Here is an 11038-nt window from a genome sequence, read left to right as displayed (position 1 = left end):
GTAGCTACCAGTGGCTACCAGTGTAACCAGTGGCTACCAGTGGCTACCAGTGGCTACCAGTGTAACCAGTGGCTACCAGTGTAACCAGTGGCTACCAGTGGCTACCAGTAGCTACCAGTGGCTACCAGTGAGAGTCTTTTCCTCTGCTCACCTGTGCTGCCTTGTATTTGTATTTTGTGTGATTCACCACTAAAATCATCATCATTCTGTCACTGCGTCGACCTCAACACCTCCAGAACCACACACACACACACACACACACACACACACACACACACACCTACAGACACACACACACACACACACACACGTTTGTGTTGCTATCTTTGTGGGGACGTTCCATTGACTTCCATTCATTTCTACAGCCTAAACCTGACCTTTACCCTTTTCCTAACCCTAACCAACCAAAACTCAATTCATACCTTAGCCCTAACTCTGACCCCTGACCCAAAAACAGGGTTTCCCCTCGTGGGGACCAGGCTCCGGTCCCCACCAGGAGCAATTGGTCCCCACAACGTAGTATATGTCAGGAAAATTGTCCCCAGAAGATATTACAAACAAACACACACACACACACACACACACACACACACACGCTGAATTACTGTGATAACATGAAAATACGTTTTGGATGAAACTAGCTCCTGGATCCGTCTTTATTCCATGTTTGTTTTTGTTTTGGCTGGAGGTAAAATCTCTCAGACCCGTTAACGTTCTTATTGCTGATGCTAAACGGATCCAGGTGTGAGAGTCTCTAATTGGAACCAGAACCGCCTGAACCAAACCCAAGTCTGCCGGCCAGTTCCCGACGTTTTCTCCTGCTGAAACTAAGCAACAAATTCATGACTAAAAACTGAAAATTACACACAAACTTCACCGTCATGCATCTTTTTTTGTTTGTCTTGATAAAATGCAATAGAAAATCTCCAGTTAGGTCTGATTATTATGATTATACAGAAGGGGATCAGGCGACTATTAAAAATTATTCTGATTTTTAAAATTAGAATTATAACTTTAATCTCAGAATTATTTCTCAAAATTTAGATTTTTTTCTTCCTCATAATTCGGAGATAAAAGTCAGATTTTTTCCTTTTAGTTCTTTTAATCCCTTTGTTTATGATTTCTAATCTCCTGGATTCTCTTTCATCTCCTGTTAATCCGGCCAGCCGTTCAAATCTGATTGGCTGTTCTTCAAGTTAAAGCTGCAGACATGAATTTATGATCAATATTTTCTTTCTGAGCCACATTTTAAAAACCCTGCAGCTCATCACTGCTGGTAAATCAAATGTTCTTTGCTGATTCTTGTTTTGTAATAATCTGTAAACTTTAATCCCTCTTAGGTCGCAGGATGCCACTGATCTTCTACATGAGGATCTGGTGCAGGTGAGAGAAACGTGAACTTCCTCTGACTTTATCGCTGGTTGAGTCGGTTTACCGCTGAATTCACTGCTAACTAAACTCGGTTCAACCAGCTGTACTTCGGATTCACAATGTGGAGATTTTCATGGCATCAGGAGCTTGGAGACCTAACAAACCAGCACCCTCTCTGAGTCTGTTTGTTTCTCACATGGTGGAAAATTATCATTTGAAATACAAAAATATCATTATAATTTACTTAATTTGTACTCTAATGCATTAATTCTTCCCATTGTATCCGATTTAGTTCTACATTTGGAAGTGACAGATCAGATTTTTTTGGTGAACGCAGCAAAATAACGGACCTGCCTGGGTCTGCAAGCCGAAACACAGCAGGAGGTGTAAAAACTCTCCTTCATTTGGCTCAGACACAAAGAAAGCTGATTATCATGCTGTGGATCCCGGGGGATTGTTTGGAGGGGAAAGGGATTAATTGATCCTAACCTGGAGACATTTTGTAATAAGAGGAGGGATCCATCTGCCACGTCTGGCTGTGAACTTCCTGCCCCAGCTATCGCTGCTACATGTAGCACAGGGCTTGGGCCTCCGTCCCTTCAATCTAAGATTCACCAAAATGCTTTTCCTAAACGGACTTCCTCTAAAGATGCTCACTGTTATCAGTTAATGAGAACAGCAGCAGGAGGTGGAAACGCTGCAGATCCATAGGCGTCGTCCATATATGGGTCTCGCTTCCTCTTTTAGCAGAGCTGTGGCTTTAACAGGCCGATTTCAAATCTGCTTTGAAAACAAAGGTCAGATGGGATTTATTCAGTTTCATTCTCTTCATATTTGCAGGTTTTATGGCTCTGAAAACTTGTAGCAAGTTTTGTAATTAATTGATTACATTTTAATCAATAAATTAGCAACATTTTCAATTCAAAATCTCTTTTTGCTGTTAAATTATTGAATAAATACAGATATGATCTGAACATCTGACACATTTCTAGTTTTTAATCTTCTGGTTCTTCAACCATAAGATTGCAGCAAAGTTCTGCTACATGTTAGCATTGAGATGCTATCTTAGGCTAGCATAGCTTCACTGATAGGCTAACTGCTGTTAGCACAACTTGAACACAACAATCGTCTTTTCCAGCGTCCAATCAGATCGTTTAGAAACAGAAATTACCCCCAGTGGGAACAGAGAAGATGCTCCGTCCTCATCGCTGTTAGTGGGATTAGCTTGTGCATCAAATTTTATGGCCGTACCAGAAACACAGCACAAAGGTTCCATTTCAGGACATTGTCTGTATAATTTTATGTTACAATCTGTAATAAATGAATCTGCCCTGTAACCATCTCGATTTCCTGCCGGTAGTTTTCTGTCTGGTCACGCTGCAGTGTTTCTCTGGTTGAATGCAGGTGGAGCAGCGGGTGGAGCCGGCCAAGAAGGCGGCGCAGGTCCTCCATAAGAAGCTGCTGGCCTGCATGCAGAGTCCTGTAGGACTGGAGGCCGAAAGGAGAATGGTAGCCGCCAGTTTTCACACGTGTCTGAACGAGTTTCATGGATTTCTGGGACAAAACGACGTTTCTTTCTCTGTTTCTGCAGAAGAAACTTCCTCTGATGCTGCTGTCCATCAGCATGGCGGAGAGCCTGAAGGACTTTGATGCTCAGTCCTCCATCAGGTGACGGTTTCCCCCAGAAAACCTGCTCAGGCGCTCCGCCATGTTTTGTATTAAAAGGTGTTCAGTAGACAGGAAATGTAAAAATATTACTGGGTAATTACAGGAAAACGTCTCCAGTGAAACTATTTAAACCCACAACTAGTCTTAAAAACAACAAATCAAACAATACAATTAAAATGAATATCAATTATTTTCACTTCTGTTTAATCCAAACTAAGTTGGCGGCTCCATCGGCCCCCAGGGTTTCAGGGGCCATAAATGCTAATATTTTAACACAAACCACAGATACATAAATGTAACATGCTGCTAAATTTGATTTAATGGTTTCAACATAAAATATTTAAATTATTTAACATTTAAATTTAAGATTTTAAGGATCTGGCAGTTTACTTTGTAAAAGTTCAACGAACAATATTCAGTTAGATTGTTTTGTTACCATAGCAACAATCTGATGCTGCGAGTTTAATCTTTGAGTTTGAGCTGTTTGTTCACAAATACAAATTAATAAACTGCAACTCTAACTGATTTTTAGGTTGAACAGTTAAACTCCTCCCTCTCTCCCAGATTAAATCTAACACAGAAGCTGTTAGAGGTGCTGATGGGGCCCCTCAGTCAGATTCTGCTCCAATCAGGGACACAAACAGCGCAGACAGCGCCACACGCTGGGCAGCATGTAGAGATGTAAACGCCACACATAATTCTTTGTTCACAAAGATGAATCATTCTTAGCGCTCCTCTGAAAGCAACTACAAGTTAATCCTGCGGTTCACATAGAGCTGCACAACCAGAGCTAACGCAGTGGGTTTAGACTCCGACTCTGATGTGGAGTTCTCCAAAGAATCATAATTCCTCACAGGGAGTTGATGTAAATATCCATACAGGTCAACCTGAGTCCAGTTTGGGCAAAAGGAGGCGCGCTGAGGTAAACTTCAGAGATCGAGCAGCGACAGAGGCGCCAGCGCTGTGATTGGTCCGGTCTCCGACTTTAAATGTGTCAACTATAAACATTTAGGAATAAATCTGCTCTGCAAGTGAAACGCTAAGGGCAAAAGAGACGCTTGCAGTCAGCGACTTTTTAAATGATTATTTAAACAAGCAATGCTTAGCCTGGCGGGGGGCTAGTAAAGCCTGGTGGGCTGCCAGGCTTATGGCACACTGGGGGAAACCCTGCGGTTGATGGTTGGATTCCAGCTTGGAGGCGTTTGGGTTTTAGTTTCTGGATGGAAAAGCAGATGAATCTGCAGTCTGTGGCTCCTAACTTTGACTAAAAAAGTTTTTAAATACAGATATAGTTCAGGTTTTATGAGTTTTTAAATTTTTCCATTGGATAGTTGCGTTGAATTTTCACATCAGATTGGCGCTAAATGTAGCAGTAATATTTATTTAGATCTATTTCTCCTATCAGGCTGGAAACATCAACATCCCATAGAAGAAAATGGAGCCATCACCTTTTATCTTTATTTAAAAGCATAAAAACAGAAATAAAATTGTTACTATTTAAATATTGCAGATGTCCTGTATTAGATGTTTATCAAAAAGATTTTAAAAAATAGTCTTATTTTTAAAAATGAATGTAATATTTGTGGCTCTAACAGCTTTATTTAGTTAAACTGACACTAAAGCGTCTGAATTATAAAAGTTGCTGATCTCAGATCAAGGAAGTAGATTAACTTTTATTCATGTTTTTAATTTAACACAAAATCTCATCAGACCTTCAGGGTAGATTGTAATAAACTAAGGCTGCAACTCAGGATTAATCCAGTTACTTTGAGCCTGCAGTGAATACTAAGCTCCTGGCAGTGAAAGGTTGACCCTGTGCTGCGTGTTGCAGGCGTGTGCTGGAGATGTGCTGCTTCATGGAGAAGATGCTGGCCACCATGTTGGCCGACTTCGAGCTGACGGTGGAGAAGGAAGTCCTGGAGCCGCTCAACAAGCTGAGCGAGGTGACGGAGCAGAAGTTCAGCTGCTGAACGACGACATGCAGCTCAGCTTCACAGCTTCTCCTTTTCACTGATTCACTAACATCCACAGCAGGCTGGCTTCAGCTGGACGCAGTTTGGACCGTTATTTAGAAAATGCAGGGCTAAATGATTAATTAAAGGAGCAGTTTTACGTAAAATCCACTTTCTTAATCTTTCCCTCATGTTTTAATCCTGGGATGTTCTTGTGATTCTTTCAAATCCTTTAATCTCCATGGCAACCATTCACCTGTTAAAACACCTGGGTGGACCTAGCCCCGCTTCCAAGGCGCAGCTCCTCCCCCTCTCAGCTCCTTCAGACTAGCCAGCAGCAATTAGCAACCAGCTGCTGAGCTCATTACAGCAGCTGCTGCTCAGAGCAGCGCTGGTAAAAACGTTAAAGGGTTAATAGAGGAGCCATGTTGGGACGACTTTCTGGAGGCCGAGCTTCAGAAAGGGCAGGAGCTTCTTAAAGAGACAGAGGACCAATTTCAAGGCGTTAAATCAGGTCATACTTGATGTATAAAGCATTTTTATAGCAACTGAAAGTAACATAGCTACTTGATTGTTCTATAAAACGTGTGCTATATGCCTGGAAAATACATAATGCTGCCTCTTTAAATATTTAAATATCCGTCTGTATAATAAGTAGATTCAGTAATTTGTTGGACAGCTAGCTGCAGCAGAGTTTTGCTTTTTAAGATGAACATTTTTTCTCTCCAGGAGGATTTACCTGAAATCCTGAAGAACAAGAAGCAGTTTGCGAAGCTCACTACAGACTGGAACAACGCGCGGGTCAGGTGAGTCCCAGGAAGCCGTCTGTCTGCACCTGGACGTGACGCGCCAGGCGCCGGATGTTAGCGTCTGCTTGCGTTTTCACAGGAGCCAGGCGAGCAGCGGGCCGCAGGCCAAGCAGGACGGCCTCAGGGAGGAGGTGGAAGAGGCCTGGAGGAGGCTGGAGAGCATCAAGGTGCCGCGATTTATCTACCTTAATGAATCTGTGCCTGGTTTTGCTGTGTTGTGATTGGGTAACGCATATTACGTCACTTCCTGTTGTTACTGTTTGTTAATGTTGTAGAGAAAAAAAAAAGTCCTCCTAAAAAACCCAGAAAATTTGAGATTAATCTCAAAATTTCTGAATTTCTTTAGCAGAAATTGACTCATTTTTTTCTAACTAAAACACGATCGTACCTCTGGGGTTGGGCATTTATCATATCGATTATCGTGATAAATTCCTTGCCATGTTGAGGATTTATCAATAAATTTTAAATAATTATATGTTAAAGAAAAACTGCCTGTATTGTCGAGATTCTCCCGTTTCTGTTCAATGAGAGAATCAATAGACATAAATACATTTTAAAGTGAAATCAAAAGGAGTTTCTGTGTGGAGTTTAGAAACACATCATATGTGTCCCAAAGAGCCTGATTTCATATGGATTTGTGTTTTATAATAGTTTTTATACCAGTTCCACAAAATATTGTGATAAAACTTTAATCCCATGTCGCCCACCTCTCCCTCTGCCTGGTGTTGACCTCTGACCTCTGTAGGACCAGTACTCTGCGGACCTGTACCACTTCGCCACTAAAGAAGATGACTATGCGAACTACTTCATCCGCGTGAGTTGTGGTTCGAACACGCAGCCCTGACGGACTCCGCTCTGCCCGCTCACCTCTGCTTTAATCTCCTGCAGCTTCTGGAGCTGCAGGCGGATTATCACAAGAAATCCCACGAGTTCCTGGACAGGAACATCAGCGAGCTCAAAGAGAACCACAGCCAGAAAGGTGAGCGCCGCGGCCCGGAGTAAACGGGCTTTTAGTTTGATATAAATAACCTTTCAAATAAAATAACCATGTTGTTTATTAATACAAAATAATCAGCAGTGATGTAGAAAATACAAGTAAACAAGTTCAGCAGAAACTTTAACTCACGTGTTGCAGAAATCTAAGAATCTAAAGTTTCCAAACTCTGACGTCTATTTCTATCGATACAAAATCAATCTGGTGAAGTCAACACTGCATTAGGGCCATCGCAGACAGAAAAAACTACATTTCTGCTAAAAAAGCTCAGAAAAAAGGAAGGAAAAGTTGAAAAATAGCTAGAAAAATACCGAAATTTTGAGATGAATCTCAGGTTTTTTATTAGAAAATATCAGAGTTTTTATGGGAATTTATTCTTTCTGTTTTCTATCTGCAGTAGCTCCAGTATGCCAGTGTAAGACCAGGATTAGTTCATAATAAAGTAAAGAGCAGTAAAACTTTGCTCATTCCTGCCCACCTGTGGATATCGACAAGCTTATCTTGTTATATCAGCATCAGCTGGTCGGCCTTTATTATCTGCCCTCTGTCAGTTTGGGGGGAAACGTTTTCTGCTGGTTTGCTGCCATGTTTCTTACACACTCTGGTCTGCACAGCAGCTCCATCTTGTCTCCTTCGTGTAAAACCGGCACCGCCGTCTTAGTGGTCATGTTGTGTTTAAAGGCAGCTCGGAAAAACAAGTTATGACTCATTAACGATGGATTAAACGGTTGTAACGGCGGACAAAAGTGTGGGAGCCCCTACCATATCAGATTGAGATAGGAATAATAGAAAGATGACCACTCTGGTAAAAATGTGTAAAAAGTCAGCTTCCAGTCCAGGGACACGGCCCGTTGGCCGCCGGGCGTCCGACTTCCTGCCGACATGTTGTGACTTCCTGTTTGCAGATCCGGCGATGGGTCTCTCCAGCCTGAAGGTTTACGGCGAGCCGCTGCTGTCTCATCTGAGCCAGAGCGGCAGGGCGATCGCGGCGCCCATCCAGGAGTGCATCCACATGCTGCTGAGGACGGCCATGAGGGAGGAGGTGGGCGGACCGAGCGACTCTCACTCAGCGCCAAGATTTTATTAAACCAGGCGACTCAAATCGGCTCAGAGCGAGGAAATGAAACTAAAATTGTCTGATGCAGAAACATTTATAGAATGTATTTACATTCATCTTCATTTATTCTGATACCCCAAAATAAAAAAACAGAACAACCAGCTGAATAAATGCAGATGTTCTGGTTCCTTTCCTCAGAAACTCATTATAATAACCAGCTTTTAACAAAAGGTGGCTCTGCAGAGGGGCTGGATATGAAGCCGGTTTGAGTGAGTAAAATTCGTTGTTTGGTTGGTAGGGCCTGTTTCGTCTGGCGGCTGCCGCCTCGGTGGTGAAGCGGCTGAAAACCTGCCTGAACCAGGGAGCGGTGGACCACGGCGAGTTCAGCATGGACCCTCACGCCGTCGCAGGTACGCCTCGGCTCACTTCCTCCTCCGGCGACTCCAGCAGCCGCCTGATGTCACTTCCTGTCGTTTACAACATCCTGTGGCTGCCAGCAGAGAATAACAAGAAAATGAAACTATGTCGGCCAATCAGAGCAAAGCAGATTTAAATAATGATGCATTTCTCTGATTTTGTTCACAGGAGCCTTGAAGTGTTACCTCCGGGAACTCCCTGAACCCCTGATGACCTTTGAACTCTACAGTGATTGGTTTACAGCTGCAGGGTGAGCATCTCTTCCTTCATGTCTTCTTCTTCCTGCTTTCAGTTTTTATGAGTTTGTTTCTTAAAACCCACAGAGAAAAAGATCTGAATGTGAAGCTGGAGAAGTTCAGGGAGCTGCTGCAGAAACTACCGCCTGAAAACTACAACAACCTCAGGTCTGTTCAAACTACGACAAACTACAACAACCTCAGCTGTGCCCGTGACAGCGATCCGTTTCACTCTGAAGGTCGGATGAACCGAGCTAACATCGATAACACTGCTGGTGAATTTCAAAATGGCTGCTGAGAACAGTTTGCATTATGTTGCATATAAATATGGAACAACATCTGAGGAAATATTCTGTTCAGATGTTTTATTGTAAAGGAAGTTTTCTTTTCCTTTTGACTAGCAGTTATCTGGGATCTAAATTTTGTTTCATCATCGTAAAAATGACAATTCAAGTAAGATAACTAGTGTTAGCAACCTCTCAACAGAACCCCTAATCAACTCGTTGAGCAGATTAACTGTCTGGTTTGCTCCTGTGCAGATTTTTGACATTTTAGTTAAAATTTGTTTAATTTAGTCTAAAACTGCCTCAGTGCTGCCCTCTTTGGGTCGAATGGAGGTACTGCAGTTTGGTTGATGTTTACATCACTCAGCCACACTTCAGATGTAAAACCAAGAAAACAAAGAATTTGGACTTTTGATCTGAGAAGATTAAAGTCAGTATTCTGAGATTAAAGTCAGTATTCTGAGATTAAAGTCAGTATTCTGAGATTAAAGTCAGTATTCTGAGATTAAGGCCATTAAAGTTTGGTTCACTTTCAGGTAGAATTCAGCAGACAAAAGTTTCAGTGACTGTTTTTGGTCCAACCCAGAACCAAGATGGTGGCCGACCTGAAGCCATGTTACTGATGTTATCTTTGGGTTACTGAGATAAAATGTTGCAAACTGTTTTATATGAATTTATTCAGCTCTGAAAGATGAGTTCAGTCATATAACCGTAAATCTCATCATGGTATCTAGAAGACACACAACCAGCAGAAGTTTAACTCGACGAGTAAATATGATTTAGTTGGGGATGATATTTACAGTGTAAGCGTTAGCATGTTAGCTTCAGTTGTTCTCATCCAGCTCAGTGTTCGGTGTAAAGCTTTAGGAACAGCTCTTGGTTTTCCTGTTTCACGTTCTGCTGTCGGTCCAGGTACCTGGTCCAGTTCCTGTTCCTGCTGTCGGAGCAGCAGGCCGTCAACAAGATGACGCCCAGCAACATCGCCATCGTCCTGGGCCCCAACCTGCTGTGGCCGCGCGCTGAAGGGTGCGTAGCACGGCCCGTTTCTGTGGTGACCTCCCCAGAAAGGTCAAACCCAGAGGGAGACCAGCAGGCAAACAGAGCAGCGCTGGGGAGAATCCGTGTTTAACTTTAGGCGTTAAACGTTATTACACGTTTTAACACCTTGAAGGTGTAATAACATTTATAAAATCGCTTCATGTCACCTTTTCACCTTAGTTCTTTAAACAAATGAGCCGTTTAAAACAGACTTTCACCAATAATCTACAGCAACAGTGATTTATATAGAAGTTCTCAAGACCCAGCTTTTATTTTGATAGTCCACTTCTGCTGTTTGGCAGGTGAATTTGCATATTAGCCCAATATTTAGCTAGCTCAGAGACAGATGTTTGGGCTAAACATGGAGGGAAAAATGAATCGGCTTATAGTCATTAATATTTTGAGCTTATGGATGATTTCACATCTAGTTTCTGATTTGTTTAATCATCAGGGACGTTTTCTACTGACATCGATAGCAACGACAGGAAACAAGATGCTACTTGTTCCTGAGGTATTTTCATGGTTCAGATTAAATCCGTTTGCTCCACAGAGCTCAAACGTTTCCTGCTGTTAGTTTGGCAGCAAATGGGATCAATTCACCGTTTCTAACCAACAAGCTTCAGACTCTTTATATGTCAGAAAACTTATTTACGTGCATTGAAGGCCGGAGTGGGACCGGTTTATGTTTCATGTTGGGCGGTTGTTTGTTCAGGGAAGCCGCTCTGTTCGACATGGCTGCAGCGTCTTCGGTCCAGGTGGTGATGGTCATCGAGCCGCTGATCCAGTACAGCTCCAGCCTGTTCCCAGAAGGTAAACTCAACACTTTACGTCTGCAAACTTCAAAATGCCCATGTAAGAGATTTCTTTAATCTGGTGATTTAAATATTTAGTGATTCTTTCTGTAGTTCCATCTCCTTCAGATTTATTTTTCAGACCATTAAGAACATCATTTATTTTCTGTTTGCATGTTTACACTGTAAAAAACACAAACTCTCACCAAGTAGTACTCCAAACGTTTTAGGACACTTGAAATAAGACAAAACTGACTTATAAGTAACTTTTCAGCAAGAAATAAGACCTTAATATTGTTAAAATGTTACTGTATTTATTTAATTCAAGACATTTTTCCCATGTAAGTAAAATAATTTGCCAAAGGAACAGTTTTTTTTTTACATCAATATTAAGGATATATTTACTTAAAACAAGTTCCTG

The 11038-nt window shown here is 42.0% G+C and overlaps 1 protein-coding gene and 1 long non-coding RNA gene across 3 annotated transcripts in view; one reads left to right on the top strand and one right to left on the bottom strand.

Moving 5' to 3' along the window:
* sh3bp1 (SH3-domain binding protein 1) overlaps positions 1-11038 on the top strand; it is a 30967-nt gene that overhangs the window by 11414 nt on the left and 8515 nt on the right. For both annotated transcript variants that reach the window (XM_015038750.1, XM_015038749.1), the window contains 14 exons: positions 1341-1383; positions 2776-2880; positions 2963-3039; positions 4871-4982; positions 5721-5797; positions 5880-5967; positions 6546-6614; positions 6689-6779; positions 7700-7836; positions 8150-8261; positions 8437-8518; positions 8592-8672; positions 9701-9814; positions 10539-10636. In XM_015038750.1, the coding sequence (XP_014894236.1) occupies positions 1341-1383; positions 2776-2880; positions 2963-3039; positions 4871-4982; positions 5721-5797; positions 5880-5967; positions 6546-6614; positions 6689-6779; positions 7700-7836; positions 8150-8261; positions 8437-8518; positions 8592-8672; positions 9701-9814; positions 10539-10636 (1286 nt within the window). The remainder of the gene's footprint in view (positions 1-1340; positions 1384-2775; positions 2881-2962; positions 3040-4870; positions 4983-5720; positions 5798-5879; positions 5968-6545; positions 6615-6688; positions 6780-7699; positions 7837-8149; positions 8262-8436; positions 8519-8591; positions 8673-9700; positions 9815-10538; positions 10637-11038) is intronic.
* LOC106951315 (uncharacterized) lies at positions 4923-5279 on the bottom strand. The gene is made up of 2 exons (XR_001425793.1): positions 5248-5279; positions 4923-5084 (listed from the first exon to the last, which is right to left on the bottom strand). It is a non-coding gene; the product is annotated as an uncharacterized LOC106951315 (long non-coding RNA).

This window comes from Poecilia latipinna, unplaced genomic scaffold, assembly GCF_001443285.1.
Source record: "Poecilia latipinna isolate Pla-1442-1.1 unplaced genomic scaffold, P_latipinna-1.0 Scaffold451, whole genome shotgun sequence".
Lineage (NCBI taxonomy): Eukaryota > Metazoa > Chordata > Actinopteri > Cyprinodontiformes > Poeciliidae > Poecilia > Poecilia latipinna.
Note: the sequence above shows the minus strand (reverse complement) of the source record. Positions and strands in the feature narration are given on the sequence as shown.